The sequence below is a fragment of the Orcinus orca genome, chromosome 1 (genome assembly GCF_937001465.1).
Source record: "Orcinus orca chromosome 1, mOrcOrc1.1, whole genome shotgun sequence".
Taxonomy (NCBI): domain Eukaryota; kingdom Metazoa; phylum Chordata; class Mammalia; order Artiodactyla; family Delphinidae; genus Orcinus; species Orcinus orca.
In genome coordinates this window covers 36,784,103-36,800,702 of record NC_064559.1, presented here as the reverse complement: position 1 = coordinate 36,800,702, position 16,600 = coordinate 36,784,103, and the positions used below count along the sequence as shown (strand labels likewise).

The window sequence follows — 16,600 nt, the reverse complement described above, 5'->3', positions numbered from 1 at the left end:
AAGCGGCCAGGATTAGAAAGACAGTAACCATAGCATCTTCCTTAGCATGAGAATATCTAGTAACACGGCAGTGATAAAGCCATGGAGGAAAGTCTTGGGCCTGGAGATTCTACCAGTGCAGCACTGAGCCAGCTCCTATAACAGATCCAACAGAGTTTCTATCCTGAGGATCTCATCTATCCCTTCAGAACCACAGGCAAGAGTTTGCCCACGAAAAAAGAGCCTGGCCTTAACCCGTTTTGGCCTTTGTGCTCAGGCCAAAGTTTAAGCCAGAACTTCTAAACCATTTAGACTGTGTCAACGCCTACCTGACATAGGTTCTGACTAGACCTCAGGAAGCTTCGTGGTAAAGCTGGCCAACATGGGCATCACAGCCAGCCTGCCTCAAAGGCCCAAGTGAAAGCAAGACAGTTTAAAAGCAGGAATAGCCATTGGTCCGCCCTTCTTCAGAATACAATTGATTTCAGGAATGCTCATTTACAGAGACAGGTCTCACTGGGCAGCTGGGGGCAAAGTAGATGCCCAGAGGCCAGGTGACTTGCCTAAGGACACGCAATGAGTCATGGGAAGGGCTGGACCTAGAATCCTGATCTTGTGCTTCCTGGGCAGCTTTTCTCCATAAAAAGAGCCTCTGATTCCACCATCAGCTTGCTCACAGGCGCTGGCTCCTTCCTGTCCATCCTGCCACGGAGGAGTGGTGGCAGAGTGCCCTGCAAGCTGCCAGCCACGTTCCTGGGGCCAAGACCCAAACTGAGGTCATCTGGGAGGGCTCAGATGGGAAAGGAGGGAGGCCCTGTGTGCAGATGGGGAAGAACCACTTTTGTCTTCGTCTTCCCAGCACTGCTTTTCAGAGGGTGCCCCACAAGTAGTTGCCACTCTTCTTCCCTGGGACAAGGTGACCCTGTCAGGCTAAGAAACAATTCAGCAAAACTGGGGTACTTGGATGGGAACGTCATCCTTTCTTTTTGAGAGGGGAATGTAAAAAGATCTCAGTGGAGAAGTGGGCAGAGAGGTGTGGGTAGAGAACAGAGCTCGGAAGGAAGAGAGTTTCCTAGGGGTGTTTGGCAAGAAGTACCCAGAAGCCAAACAGGGCCCTGGCGGTGAGGGAGGGGTGGATGCCCAGACTTGGGGTCAGAGGGGTTGGCTTTTAGTCCTTTACCTACTACGCACACGGAAAATTCCCGGGCCTGAGCAGGAGCCCCTCCAAGGTAGGCAACGAGCAACAGAAGTGACTTTCATCTCTGTCCAAAGAGGGAGCACAAAGACAAGCAAACGCCATGCTGCAGCCTCCGCTGATGTTCATGCCTGATTTCTGATCCCTAACAGATCAGCTGCCTCAGGTTTCAGGAGTGAAATCCTCCTGAGTCTTCACTTTCTCCAGCCCTGCACTGCACTCTTCTCAATCACCATGGCTTGGCTCATTACCTGCACTTCTAGTACTGCTTGGTCCACACCTTCCAGCCCATTAGGCACTTCTCCCAAAGGTCCTGTTATCCTCCCTGAAGCTGAAAATGAACTGATACTTGGGAGACACTCTGAGGCCGACCAGGGAACCAGCTGCTCCATGTTTACAAAACTGGACAGAGAGTTCTAAGAACAAAAGAAAACACAGGCCACCAAGGACTCCCCACGGTGGCCCCCAGCACCACACCTCCCACCTCTGCCCATAACACACCCACGTACACCTGGTGCAACCAGAGCTGCTCAATTTCCGGAGGACAAAACTAAACCACACTTCCTATCTCGAATTGCCACATGGGCAAAACTAGGTACATTCTGTCCTGCCTGTTAAAAAACAAAGCCATCACCACCTTAATTTGAACAGTAGACACTGCATGTTGATTAATTTTGGAGACAATGTAACTTATCCCTTGACAAAGAACGGAAAGCTGTTTCAATCCTGAAATTCTCTTCTACCTTCTTTACACAAGGTTGAACTCACTTTCTCAATCTTAAACTTATTTTCCCTTCATGAACACACTTCGAGGGAATGAAGGTGGGATAACTTTCCTCCTACGGACAGAAAACCTCAAGCCCAGAAAAGGGAAGAGCTTGGCCCACAGTCCCTCAATATAAAGTCAAGGTCAGGGCTCTGACCAGACTCCTGGTTTCATGACTGCCCAATCAGTCCTAGTACCCAGCTCTTGTCAGCACCTGACAAAGGGAGCCATGTGGCCAGCATAACTCTGCTCTCTAATCTAAACCTGAAGGGTGGTCTAGAAGGCCAATGGTTCCCGGCTTTCTCATGACCAAGCCATCTTCCACTTTTTGCTCTAAACAGCCCCAATATTTTGAAATATGCTGCCCTTTAAAGTGTGCTTCATTAGTAATATCTTCTTTTTATTCATCAGAAGTCATAAAACTGCCAATTATGTCCTGCCGTTTGACTGATAAGCATAACATATCGAAGTTCTGCAGCCAAACGCTAAGAAAGTTTATGTTTTAGTTAACCATCGAAGCTATAGTTTAATGCCCAATTTCTATCATGCGCTTTGAAATATTAAAAACAGCTAACAATGTAGAACTTTTGAGGGATGCTGATCAATGTTTCAAAGGTGTCTGCCTTTCCTCCTGTTATTTCTGTAGGGAAAGCTGCTAGCACAAACAGGTGTATATGCAAGGATGCTCACTACAGCATTGTTTGTGACGGTGGAAAATTAGAAACAATGTAAATGTCCATCAGGGAGAGGCTGGCATATCCACACAAGGCAATACCATGCAGGATGAAGTAAATGTGAACTTATCGACATGAAAAAAATGTCCAGAATATAGTTTAAAAAAAGTGTGTGTGTGTGGGGGGATAGTAGAACAAAATATGTACAGTGTGGACCTATTTCCATTAATAGGATACACCAGAATAAGATTTTGGAAAGAATCAAACATAACAGGGACAGGAGAAATGGTGAGATTTTCTTGCTTTTTACTTTCTTTCTGTATTGTGTGAATTTTTCATGAACATGTATTGCTTTTATAATTAGGAGAAGGTTCATACAGGGACTTGTCTGTTCCAGACCTATTCAAAATATCAAAGAATAAAAGAAACAAAGAAGGAAAAGCATGTAGACCTTCCCTGCTACCCCTAATTCCTGCTTTCACTGAGCCCTGAAACCAGTTATCTGAGCACCTTAAGGGCACCTCAGCCAGCACCAACCCCCCTTCTCCCCCATCCCTGGAGCAGCTGAAATTCCAGTACTGCTCCTTTGGAGGTTCTGGCTCCCTAAAGACATTCTTCAGCTCTCTAGTTCAGGCACTTCCCAAGTCAAAGTCAGCCAACAACAGGTATAATTAACAGCAAGGGGATAACGGGAAAGCTATTAATAAAGCAACTGCTGGGTGTGAACACTAAGCAGCCCAAGAAGCCTGTTCCAAGATACAGGAAAATAACAGAGAGAAGGGAAATAAACTAACACATACTCTCATAGACTGTCACAGTCCCACAGTCCAACCACGAAAGGAGAAGCGGGGGGGGGGGGGTAAATGAATGACAGTGGCTTCAGGATAACCCAGATACCTCCAGTGGGGGAGAAGAGGGTAGAACTTGGAAAGGAGAGATCAGGAATTAGAGTCTAGAGGAAGGAAAGAGACCTGGGATTACTGCTGCTTTGACTAATCAAAAGCCCTCAAGGCAAAAAAAAAATGCAAAAAAAGTTAGGAAGGCAGGTAGGAGAGTCCCATGGAGAAAAAGCAGAACTAGAAGGACTGACACTGAGCATTGCACAGGGTCAGAGACTCCCACAGTTATCAACTCCCCCTGACCCCCAAACACCACCACCTGTTCTCTGCTCTTGTTGGGCTCAAGTGTCCTAGTAGCACGAGGGCACCTCTATTTAAAGTGTGCATTCCATATCCCCAAATCTGGGTTACCATATTGTCAAACAAGAGGAGAAAACATTTTTTACTGAAAATACAATTCTTCACAGAGCTCTTTTAAAAAGTGAGCTCCCAGCACAGCATTTAGACTATAATTCAATCTATATATAATGTTTCAGGAACAAACACAATACGCAAATAGAGTCACCAGTGAAAAATAACACAGTTTAGCCACATGCCCAGTACTCTTCTAGAAGCTGTCCTGTATTTACTCATTCAATTCTCATATCACTCTGGGGAGAGATACTATTAGTATCCCCATTTTATCAAAAAGTAAACTGGGGCATGGGGCAGAAAAGCAAGTTGGTTAAAAGCCCACAGTTAGGCAGTAGTAAAACCAAAATTTGAACCCAGGCAGTCTGACTCCAGAGGCTGCACTCAAACGTCATGCTATACTAGTTATCTTCCACAGGGTGTTTGCCCTCAGTACCTGGCTTCCTGCCCTGGCGGAGAAAGAAGACCCTAATCATAGAGGTGCACCAACCCCAGTATCACACCCAAACAACCTGCCTCTGCTGCAGCCCAAACCCCCAAAAGCCTCATCAGTGCTACGTGAAAAGAGATGACCATCATGAATCACGAGACTGACAAGGTCATGACATCAAGGTTGAGACTCTGGGGAAAGCTTGCAACATGAGATGATTCCAGGTCTCATGCTAGTTGGCTGTTTCCACCTGCTGATATATATAACCACTGAAGTGAGAAGAACTGACTGATAGCGTTCCAGAGGAACCTGGTAGCAGGGACAAGAGTTAGCTTTCCTAGAGGTTCCCCAAAACATCTGGGGACAAACTGCTCAGGACCTTTTGGCCTAGGCTCTGCAGTCTTGCAGTCTATAAGGATGCTTAGGCATGCAGACGCATGGGGACAGGAAACAACACTTCATCTCTCTGCAAACCCACCTGCTGTCTCTGTCTAAAAGATGGGCATGGAAATGCTCCTGTGAAACCCATCCCCAGAGCAATGAACCTGCAGGGAAAATAGTCTGCAGAGTGTAAAGACTAAACCTGTGAGAAAGTAAGGTGCCCAAGACATGGCGAGAAGTGAAATATCAGGGCCGATTCCCCTTAGGCCTGTAGAAATAAGCTAATGGTTCTTACCTGCAATTTCTGCTGTGAGCAGCACCCTCACAAAACTTAGCCCAAGAGATAAAGGGAAACTGTTAACAGTATCAACCCCAAGGAATTCCTGCACCCTGCTACTCAGCCTTACTCACTGCGTGTACAATAACACTGGCTCTAACTTGCAGCATCAATCAACTGTGCAGATACCCCCAGGGTGGGGGAGATAGAGATTCAGTTAAAGAAAGCAGGAAGAATATGCTGGGCTAGGGCTTCCCTGGTGGCGCAGTGGTTGAGAGTCTGCCTGCTGATGCAGGGGACACGGGTTCGTGCCCCAGTCCGGGAAGATCCCACATGCCGCGGAGCGGCTGGGCCCGTGAGCCATGGCCGCTGAGCCTGCGTGTCCAGAGCCTGTGCTCCGCAACGGGAGAGGCCACAACAGTGAGAGGCCCGCATACCGCAAAAAAAAAAAAAAAAAAAAAAAAAGAAAATGATGGGCTACACCAGCAGTCTAGCCCCAAGGACAGACAATTCACTGAGTCTACTTGTTTCAGAAAGGAAATTCCCCTGGTAGACTTTGTTTTAAATTACCATGTCGAAGAACTATTTCTCACTCCCACCAAGCAGCAAAGTCTAGAATTACAGCAATATTCTCAAGGTAAAATCCTGGGAGACAGCAGCCCCTCCTCTTTACCAACACTCACAACATTTCTTCTCTGACATTCGTAGATTTGTTTTGGTTTCATAGTTGTTGTTGTTCTGTTCTGAGGAAGGGGCAGAATTCCCAGACATGGCAGCTCTTCAGGGGATGTCTGGAAGGGACAAAGGGGATGTAAGGAAGGGAAGGAAGGAAATATCCCTCAAAATACTCAAAAGAGGATCAGTGCGGTATAAGTGAAAGAACCCTGGGCCAAGGGTCAAGTCCAGCCCTCATTCTCCCACTTAATAGCTACATGCCCTAGGATAAGTCATGAATGTCCCTAGCCCTCTGTTTCCTTATCTGTGAAGAGTTGCACCAGAACCCCGATCTATAATGCTGACTTAGGAGTGTACATTCACATGAATTATCTCCTTCAATCCTTCCAATAATCCCATAATAAAACAGATTTTGCTACCATTATTACTTCTCCCCATTTTACAGATTGAAAAACTGACGTTTATCAAACTAAGTGGCCTATCCAAGTTCCTTCCTGACCTCAGATTCCAATTTAAGAATCTGGGGAGAGTAGTGGCAGCAGCTGGGGGTGGGATGGGTTGCAAATAGATCAAGTTCATTATCATAAAGTAATTGCAGTCCAATGGTAGAATTCAGTTCTGAAAAAAAAATAAGTGGGGAAATCTCAAACATGTTCCCTTAAGGAAAAACTGTAGCTAGACCCGGGGACAGCCCTAGCACGTCACTATTTCTCCTCTCAAGCCCTTGACCGCACCCTCTCCCCATCTATCTCCTAGGAAGCAGTCTATGGAAGAAACACTGGGGAGCAAAGAGGTGGCAAATAACTTCTCTTATTCTGGTGGTAAATAACTTCTCTTATTCTGAAAGATCACTTTCAGAATAAGGGGTAAGTCCTGACTCGAACGGGGGTGGGAGAGCCCCGAGTTCACTGCGCAAACCCAGACAAGGGACTCGTGAGGAAGGAAAGTCCTACTGCTTCAAGGATCTTGCACTGTTATTCCACTGACCACACAAATCCTCTAACTCACACGTCAGCTGCGGCTCTGGGTCCCTAAACGTCCGCACTCCGGCAATGCCTGGGGGCCCGCACTTCCCCGAAACAGCTAGGCTTCATCTTCCCGCTCCTCATCAGGGTGCACGCAGCCCCCCTTCTCTCGCCCGCCTAACCCCTTCAAGGTGCTGTACAGCCGTCGCTCACCCTAGGACCCCTCCTAAGATCCCTCCGGGCTGTGGCCCCAGCACCTACCCGGTAACGCGACAGCCAGGAGCCGACACGGTGGCCGGGGTCCGGCACACCAGTCTCCGGAGAATCACGTGCCTTGCCTGGCTCCGCCCACTCTCGCGTTGGCCCTCACCTGGAGAGAATCGTCCACCAATCGAGCGCCCGCAGGCTCCAGGGGGCGGGGCTCAAATCGGAATCGCTGTCGCTAACTCCGGAAGAAGGTTGGAACTGTGAAGGAGAAAGATCACAAGCTCGCAAGTTTACCAGCACTGTGGAGGTTAGTTACATCGTTGCCTGGCAACTAATAGGGATGGGGGCGGGGTTAATTAAAAGCACGACGTTTTTCATACTCTCGCGAGAGTGAACTAGTAGACGTCTTGAAAGGGTGTGACTTTATGGTGACGGGAAAAATTTTTGCGGAGATTAACGCTTTCCTCCCTGAATCCCAGCGGGACCTCGTTAGATCCATGAATTGAAAAGTAAGCTATAGAAGAGGCTTTGCTAGAGTAAACTACCAAAGTACTTAAGCTGATTACATCTTAGGGTGTTTGCATATTCCCTTAGGTCAGACACTGTAAACTAAGAAAATCAACTACTCTCATCGCTGAACCAGGGGCTTCCCTGGACCCATGCACATACTCCAGTGGACTTACCACCTTATTTATTCTCCCGCTTACAGCCCACGCTGTAACGTCTGTTATGGCCATCTTGAAGAACAAAAGAGGAAAATTGCTCCAGGAGAAAACTGGCTCATGAAAGTTTTGAAAAGATGCATAGTTTCCATATAACTTATTCAGAGGCAGATTTTTACAGTGGAGGTGAGTTTGCACATTTCAAGTGAACTTTTCACAGTTGCCCTCAGGCCCATTTGATGCTTGATTGTGGTGATAAACCCCCTCTAAGCAGGGTAGGCTTTGCTCCTCTGGATCCAGGATAAAAAAAGAACGAGTACATATTTCTCGGAAGAGAGGTAAATTCAGAGATGTTTTTATTCCTCTTTCACCCGGGGATTAAATTCATCCTTCAAAACAGCTCAAATAGTACCTCCTCTTTGACGCTTTTTACAACTCCATTACGTCACAGTTGCCCTCTCTGTGCCTATACAACTCCGTTTTATCCATTCAGCAAGTATTTACTGAGCACATATTTGCGAGGCACAGTCCTTTGTTCTAGGGATACAGGGTTGAAAAGGGTCACATAATCTAGCATTATCACGTTGCTATGAAAGTCAGTAGTTATGTGTCCTTTACACACCACCCTCTCTCTCGATTACGTGAGTAATTTGCCATTTTGAAGGCAGGAATGGAGTCGCCTTGGTATTTGTATACCTAGGTCCTGAACTGGAATCTGGATGACACATGTTGGTCTTCTTCATTCCTCCTCCTTATACTGCCACCACCTCCTGAATGTAGCAATTGCCCTCAGCCCAGATGCTGACCTCATATTGCGCTTTCTGATGTGGCAAATGGACGTTTTCAAGTTACAGTCTTATGGAGGTGGAAAGGCCAGTCTTCCGGCCCCCTTAACCTCAATGAGTCAATGTTTGCTGCAGCCATGAGTCTAGCCACGAGTATTTGTTTGTCTTTGACTGGTCATTTGAGTCACAGACCATTCTTGGCATTCGTTTGCATTCCGAACTATGATTCTGTTTCTCCCGGTGTAGTTTGGAAGCCCCAATTTAATCATTTCCGACCTAATTGCAAGGATACATTCCACTGTATTCGATTCAGGAACTCCTTCCGCCGCTCTCTTCCCTTAAGCTTATATGCTTCCGACGCGGAGGGTACCTCACTCGCTCTACAGGTAGCAAGACCAGTCGTACGTTAGGAATACGGGTAAATCTTCATCCTTTGCCTCCTGAAGGGGGTGATGGTGAGAGTCAGTTATCACTTTAAGAGTGTGCTAAAACAGAAGCCGCAGAGTATCGCGAGAACTGTAACAACCAGCGACATCTCGCGATGTTTGGACCGGCAAAGGGTGGCTATTTTGGAGTCCACCCGCCGGCTTCTTACCCCGGCGGCGTCTGCCAACCTGCTGCCGGGACCAAAGCTGGCCCCACGGGTGTCTGGTCTGTGGGCGGCCGGACCGACACGATGTGGCGGCTCCGCTGCAAGGCCAAGGATGGCACCCATGTTTTGCAGGGGTTGTCCAGCCGGACCCGGATGCGGGAACTCCAGGGCCAAATTGCCGCCATCACCGGGATCGCCCCCGGCTGTCAGCGAATCCTCGTAGGATACCCGCCCGAGTGCCTGGACCTCAGCAACGGGGATACCATTCTGGAGGATTTGCCCATTCAGTCAGGTAAGGGAATCGAGGCTAGGCCAAGGCTAGTCCTGAGAGGTCGGAGAGAGGCATAAGGGAGAACAAACAGGGCGAGGTGGTGTGGGTCAGCTGGGGGCTTGGAGGAACAGGATAGGAAAGATAAAAGAACAGAGAACTCTGACAGAGGCCAGGGCAAGTGTCTAGCAGGGAGGGCCCAGCCTCTGTGAGAAGCCCAAAGCCTTGGACTAACCTTTCCTCAATCTGCTTTCTGGTCTCTCTTGAAAACGTCTCATTCATTTTGTTTCCCTCTGCGTCCGCAACAGTATTTTAAAAATGGGACCTATTTTCTCTGTCCTGATGGCTCTTTTCCCCTATATCACTGAAATAAGACAGCCGGTCTGAAGGATGTAGGATACTTTTTTGCTTTCCTGGTTCATTTTTGCAATCACCTTCATACATACTTACTTTGACAGTTGTATTCATTTTAGAGTTTGCTCTGACACACCCAGTAAAGGCCCTTTCAAGTTCTAGACAACAGCAGTTATTTCTGTGCAGTATTAAAACTTGAACAGCAATAATGGTAATTAAAAGCTTTCCGTTGTTGTATCAAGGATCCTGTAAACACTGAACAGGGTAGGTATGCAAGTTTCGTAAGGAGAGGACCCCCTAGTGGCCGAGTCTGTGACAAACACCTTTTGGAAGTGTTTTTAAACTGCAGAGAGCAAGCTTAAGAAAATTTTGTTCTTGAAATGTATCTTTTTAAGCAAGTATGAAGGTGTATAATTCAGGCCCCTTTACTAAATGAGGTGCAGCCTAAAATGTTTTGCTCTTTGTTCCATTTGCGTCTTTATGAAGATACAGTGAACAGAAAGTGTTACTGGTCACATGTCTGCAAAGCTGTATTCTCCCTAGTAACCCCAGCTTATACTTTAACTCCTTCTGTTTGTAATTTACAGACTTGGTTAGTAAACACCCAATTTCACCTATACTTTCTCTTCAGTTCTGGATTTGTTTTATTTTTGACAGGCGACATGCTGATTGTTGAAGAAGACCAAACCAGGCCCAAAATGTCACCTGCATTTACAAAACATGGTGCTCCTAGTTACATCAGGGAAACTTTGCCTGTGCTTACCAGAGCGGTGGTCCCAGCAGACAACTCTTGCCTCTTTACCAGTGTGTACTATGTTGTTGAAGGAGGAGTCTTGAATCCAGCTTGTGCCCCTGAGATGAGACATCTCATAGCACAAATTGTAGCAAGCAATCCAGACTTCTATAGCAAGGCAATACTGGGAAAAACAAATCAAGAGTACTGTGACTGGATCAAAAGGGATGATACTTGGGGTGGAGCTATTGAGATATCCATTTTGTCTAAGTTTTATCAATGCGAAATATGTGTGGTGGATACACAGACAGTACGAATTGATCGTTTTGGGGAAGATGCAGGATATACCAAAAGGGTCCTGCTTATTTATGATGGCATCCACTATGATCCGCTTCAGCGTGTCTTCCCCAACCCAGCCACCCCTCCTCTGACCATTTTCTCCTCTAATGATGATATTGTTCTTGTGCAAGCACTGGAATTAGCAGATGAAGCTAGAAGCAAGAGACAATTTACTGATGTAAACCGCTTCACCCTGAGATGCATGGTATGTCAGAAGGGATTAACTGGACACGCAGAAGCAAGGGACCATGCCAAGGAGACAGGCCATACCAACTTCGGAGAAGTGTGATCCATGCATAATGAGGATTGACGCCTACTACCTCACAGATCCAGAAGGTTCTGGGTTTTCCAATAAGCTATTCGTAACCCTAAAGAACAAAAGGACACAATGCTTGAACCATCCTTTTAACCTAAAGCCACTAAGACACTGAATTCCTTGTTAAAATTAGTGTGCAAGTTTACAGATGTGTGTCTACAGTGGTGATACATGCCCTCTCTCTGCTGGGGTGACAGAATATAGGTGGTCCTTGCTACCTACTGACACTAACCTGAAGATTGACTTTTAGTATTATAAACTAGCACCCAGCAGCATTAACTTGTAGAAGAAAACAACTTCATATTTTGGGTAATGTGAAAGGCCTCAGGTGAGGCCACCGGACATAAACCACAATGTCTCCGGTAATTGAGTCCTTTTAAGAACTGAGTTAATAGTTTCTAAATTATGAATTGATTCCTCAAGTGAAGATACTCAGAATTGTCAAAACTGATTTATATTGCAACTTGGTAGACTTTATAAATGTGTACTTCACCAGTTAAAAGTACATAAGAAGCAATTTTTACAGGGTTGAGTCTACTCCTTGAGAATGTTACCTAACAACAAGAACTGATAGTGCCCAGTTAAGGATTTCTAGTGTTATAAAAGTAGAATGTATTAGAGAGGAGGTGCCTGAGCAGATTACTGAAGCTTTAAAAGACCGTTGGCCTCATGTTTTGTTTTGTGTTTTTTTTTTGTGATACGAGGGCCTCTCACTGCTGTGGCCTCTCCCGTTGCGGAGCACAGGCTCCGGACGCGCAGGCTCAGCAGCCATGGCTCACGGGCCCAGCCGCTCCGCGGCATGTGGGATCTTCCCGGACCGGGGCACGAACCCGTGTCCCTTGCATCGGCAGGCGGACTCTCAACCACTGCGCCACCAGGGAAGCCCGGCCTCATGTTTTAATGCAACTCATTTATTCATCTTTGTCGCATTGGATAAAACTTTAAAATTAAGCAGGATATTTTTTTTAATTGTAGTTCCTTGAAATTTGAATGCTCTATTTTTGCCTTTCTACCTAAGATTTGCCTGGAGGGATTTGATTTCCTCAGCCTTTTGTTAAGAGCACTTCCTCCAACTCCTAAAAAAACTTTTCATCTAAAATTATAACGTGCTTTGGTTTGGTTTTTGTGAGATCTTTGGCTACCTAAACAGAATTTGTTTTCATGCTAGCCTTATCCCACCACTAATGCTCTTTTAAATGATTTCATGTGTCTGAAAATTAGCACTTTTATCCACCATCTTTTACCTTGATTTTTGCATAGTTTTAAAGTAATCGGGATAATAATATTGAATGAATTTGTTTCACTTACAAAATATGACAGTTTTTAAATCTTTGCCTTATTCAGCCTTCTCGGAATTCTGCTTCTTACTGATATTAGATGTGTAGCCATTTGCTTGGTGGGCTAATCCACAAGGCACACCCTCTAAAACTTAGCTTCACTATGAGATCTTCCAGATAAAAGTTTTCTACCTCTTTTCTTAATTCTTCTGATGATCAGGGATGCTAAATTATAATTTGTTATGCATTATCTTACATAATGTGAAGAGGCCTGATGTTGTAAAGTTTTATTATCTTGGTCTCATTTTTGATTAAGTATCTCACTTAGAAAACCAATGGTATGGGAATTCCCTGGCGGTCCAGTGGTTAGGACTCCGTGCTTTCATTGCCAAGGGCGCGAGTTCAATCCTTGGTTGGGGAACTAAGGTCCCACAAGCTGCGTGGCGTGGCCAAAAAAAAAAACCCAATGGTATACTTTAAAGCACATGTATATTTTAGCATATCTTCTTGGCAAATGTTTCAAAATTGAGATTTACTTTTAGCACTTTCACTTGGTAGAGATAGCCATATAAAATTAAGGAATATGTAAACAATTTAGGAGAAATGTACCTTTAAGGAACAATTCACAAAATATGCTTGAAATCATTAGATGACATTTCTTGAGTACCTTTTGTGTGAATAGGTCTTTTAGGCATTATAAGTTATTGTGGTCACTATAGCTCAAAAGTGTTTAATTTTCTATTTAACTAAGCCTTAAAAATAGCACTTGTGAGTTTGTGAAACTTAATGTTTGGCGATCATAATGTGTACAAGTGAATATGATTGAATATCTCTTTGTACCTGTCATCAGGTCTAAAAGGATTTTGTATCTTATTTCCCCCAGAAAATATTAAATTTAAAGCTGTAGGTTAAGAGTATACCACTGGGTAGCACCCATCAAATTGAGCTTTATGCATCATTATTCATAAACCTTGCCTTCCTTTCTTAAGTGTTTCAGGGGCCAAACTTGATACTTGCTTACTGGAATTTTAGAGAAGTCTATTCATGCAACAGATATTTATTGAGTAATTTATAATGTCAGGTATATATTGATGCTTCCCAGCATAAATTTCTGTTGCTTTAAAATTGAGTATCCTTTATCTATCAATACATTTGATTTTTTTTTAATTTTGTATTGAAGTATAGTTAATTTACAATGTTGTGTTAGTTTCAGGGGTACAGCAAAGTGATATATATATATATAATTTTTCAGTCAATACATTTGATTTTAATTTAATAAATTTCCAATTTAACAAATGGAAAGAAATAGAACCTGATATTTTATAAAATTAAACCTGTTATTTTAAGTGGCTTTGTTTGCATATTTAAGCTTATGCTTTTATAACAAGTCAAATATTTATTCAGGGGCTCTTAGTTTATTCTGTTTTACCTGTTAATTAGGTTGTGCATTCTTCAGCTGGACACTGATAGATCGCTCTCAATAATGACTTTTTAAATTAATCAGCTGCTGAAATTCAGCACTAGGACTTTTAAGTAATGTTCTGATCATGGGGAATTCAAGATGAAGCACTATTTGCAGATCATTTAATTATTAAGGATTTAAAAACCTAAACTTGTGCTAATTCTGAACTCAAGCTTGTAAGCCTCACAGAACTTAGATGTTTTTAATTGTACTTCTTATACTCTTGAAATTAGTTTATTAATGTCTATAAATTCTAATCTTGAGAATTTTGAAATCTTGCAACAGGATTAAAAGAAACTTTTTCTTAAATTTGCTGTTGAGTAGAGTGAAACCCCTCTTCCTATTCATTCAGTTTTTGACTGCCATACAAGATTTTTTTTTTTTAATTAAAATGAAGATAGTTTACATTGGTAGCAGAATGAATGAAGATTGTGCTTTCCCATCTCCCACTCCTCCTTTCCCTTATTCTTCTTTTTCTTACTCTTCTTTGGATTTAAAGATTAGATGTAGGGCAATGAATGTACTTCTAGATAGAGAGAGTGATTTCAGAAGTTAATATCTCTGGGAATTTTGTGATGTGATAGCCATGTGAAGACATCAGTATGGTACATCTTCTGTTAGTGGTTCATGGTTGATTTCTTAATTGTTTCCCATGAATGGATAATGGGCACAGTCAAGTGATACCCTTGAAAGGTTTGGGGGCTGGTCAGCTTGAGGCTGTTGGCAAAAACTAATATAGTCATACCACTTGATTATTCCATGAAGTTCAAGTCCCAGCAAAATCATAATCAGGAATGAATTAACATATTATTTAGCTGTACATGCCCATAAATGCGCCTAACTTGCTTGTCTAGCTTATTCTTTCTATCTTGTGTAGGCATTAAAACATGAATGTTGCAAGTTGCCCTAACTGAACATAGTTTTCTATGTCTTTTTTGAAAAAATTGAATAGGGAGTTTAGAAGATTAGCAGCAGAGGGATTTTTTTTTTCTTTATGTGTCAGGTGGCCTTCCTAAACTTCCATATATTAAGATTTTTATGTTCTTTCATGTATTGAGAACACACATTTGTTATTATTTGCAGCACTTTAAAAATATGAAATAAAAGTTTACATGTTAGCCCTCTCCGGGGACCTTGTCAAAGACATTAAAATATAATTCTGGAACTGCCAACTATCAGTTCTTCTTAATCAGCAGTTACCATCAGTGAATAGTGTATCCAATGGTACAACATTCTGGTGTTTTGGTAACAGCAGAACTCCATTTCAGTAACTATTAGCAGCATGCTCTGTGCCCTAGCATTCAAAGTGTTACTTTTTTCTATAATGTGATTGTTCTTTATTCATTGTACAATGCAGTATTCATATTTGTCCTTGTAGCACAAAGATGACTACTACAACTTTGAAAAGATTAGATGCTTAAAACCCTTCATTTGTTTCTAAGCAAAACGATTTTGAGCTGATTTTTGAGTCAAAGGCCTTAAAAGCATCATGTGTAAGCAACATCATTAAGTCTAAAGTGAAACACTTGATTTGAATAAGCTAGTTTATTAACTAAAGATGTTTTCTTACTAAGAGTTATGGTATTTCAGCACATTTCATCCAACTTAAAAGATTATAAAACTTCCCTAATTGTGGATAAGGGTTTGTTTGTTTTTTTTTCCTTCTCCAGAAATTAGTTGGCATTTTGTTTACAGTGCTTTGAGTATTTGACTTAGAAAAAATTATTATTATTGCTTTAGGTCTTGGTTGATAGAATTTAGAGGAGATTGGTAACCCTGCCGTGCTGTTTCAGAGTAAAGGGAGAAAGGGGCAAGAAGATAAAGTGCCACATAAACAGAAGAGATCCTCAAATGAATGCATTCCTAGTCTTGAATTATGCTTTTCAGAAAATTTTTCAAGCAATGCCTCTGCATCACCTTAACCCTCCTCCCCCATTTCTTGGCATAGAGTGTAGCAAGGCCGTAATGGAAAGGCTTGTCAGTACAGTATAAAACCATGACTACAAGGATTTTGCTATAATGCTTTTTTTTTTTTTTTCTTTGCGGTACGCGGGCCTCTCACTGTTGTGGCCTCTCCCATTGCGGAGCACAGGCTCCAGACGTGCAGGCTCAGCGGCCATGGCTCACGGGCCCAGCTGCTCCATGGCATGTGGGATCTTCCCAGACCGGGGCACGAACCCATGTCCCCTGCATCAGCAGGCGGACTCTCATCCACTGCGTCAGCAGGGAAGCCCTATAATGCTTTTTTATACTTGCTTTTAAAAATACAAATCTATGTCTAAGAGTTTAGGGATAGTGAAGATATGATTTAGTTATGTTGTAGGCAAACAGGTTAACCTAAGAAAGGTTTACAATTCCTACTAAGATTACATGAGCGTGACTCTATACTGGTATAGGATATGTAGTTAGTTGTAGCCTGTAAGTTACTTAAAAGGACCAGGGCACCTAATTCTTGTCAGTTTTCCAGTTCACCTTGGTGCCATTCATCACATAAGCTGTTTACAAGAAATATAATTTCCTTAGCAAAGAGTAACTTTTTTTCCTTTAAAAAAGTATTAAGTTTAAAATACAGAATAAGTACATATAGTCTGTCAAAAGGAATAGAGAATGACAATAGTCCTGTATTTCCTGTATTAATGCAGTAGAGGTTGAAATTCCTGAAGCAAGAAGAAACCCATAAAACTGTCAAATTTAGAGCTTTAAAATATGACTTGAAAAGTATAGGGAAGGACAAACAACAAAGTTCTGTTTCACTTGGCATAAGAAAATATTTTTTCTTAATGAAGATGGACAGTGCTTTCTTGTTTTAAAAATATTTTGTCTATTTGCCAGCATCTTTTCAAAGTTAACGCACTGCTGCTACTTGGGAGATGTCTGCTTTCATTTTGTACAACTCTTATGTGATTTTGCCATTGTCATTAAGATGCATTGATTTTATGAGGTGTATAATTTTAAATACATAAATATTGTATGAATTGACTTGTTTTGAAGGAATAAATGAAGTGAAAATATT

General features: G+C 43.0%; 2 protein-coding genes across 10 annotated transcripts in view; one reads left to right on the top strand and one right to left on the bottom strand.

The window, feature by feature from the left end:
• Positions 1-8,508, bottom strand: part of PFKFB2 (6-phosphofructo-2-kinase/fructose-2,6-biphosphatase 2) — a 26,800-nt gene extending 18,292 nt beyond the window's left edge. For 4 of the 8 annotated variants that reach the window (XM_033410471.2, XM_049702915.1, XM_033410473.2 and 1 more), the window contains exons 1-3: positions 7,483-8,508; positions 6,854-7,057; positions 5,636-5,743 (exon numbers count right to left, since the gene is read on the bottom strand). In XM_033410471.2, coding sequence (XP_033266362.1) covers positions 5,636-5,723 — 88 coding nt within the window. In that variant the 5' untranslated portion in view covers positions 5,724-5,743; positions 6,854-7,057; positions 7,483-8,508. Of the gene's footprint in view, positions 1-1,159; positions 1,353-5,635; positions 5,744-6,853; positions 7,058-7,482 lie in introns of those variants that run through there. The other 4 variants (XM_049702934.1, XM_033410470.2, XM_049702912.1 and 1 more) reach the window with 4 other exon arrangements.
• Positions 7,008-16,600, top strand: YOD1 (YOD1 deubiquitinase). Of its 2 annotated transcripts, XM_049703027.1 has the most exons (4): positions 7,008-7,106; positions 7,509-7,647; positions 8,971-9,130; positions 10,118-16,600. In XM_049703027.1, the coding sequence occupies exons 3-4, from the start codon at positions 8,992-8,994 to the stop codon at positions 10,819-10,821; spliced, it is 843 nt and encodes a 280-aa protein (XP_049558984.1). In that variant the 5' UTR covers positions 7,008-7,106; positions 7,509-7,647; positions 8,971-8,991; the 3' UTR covers positions 10,822-16,600. The 2 variants fall into 2 exon arrangements, with proteins under 2 accessions (XP_049558984.1, XP_004282465.1); XM_004282417.3 differs by lacking the exons at positions 7,008-7,106; positions 7,509-7,647 and having other exon boundaries at positions 8,626-9,130.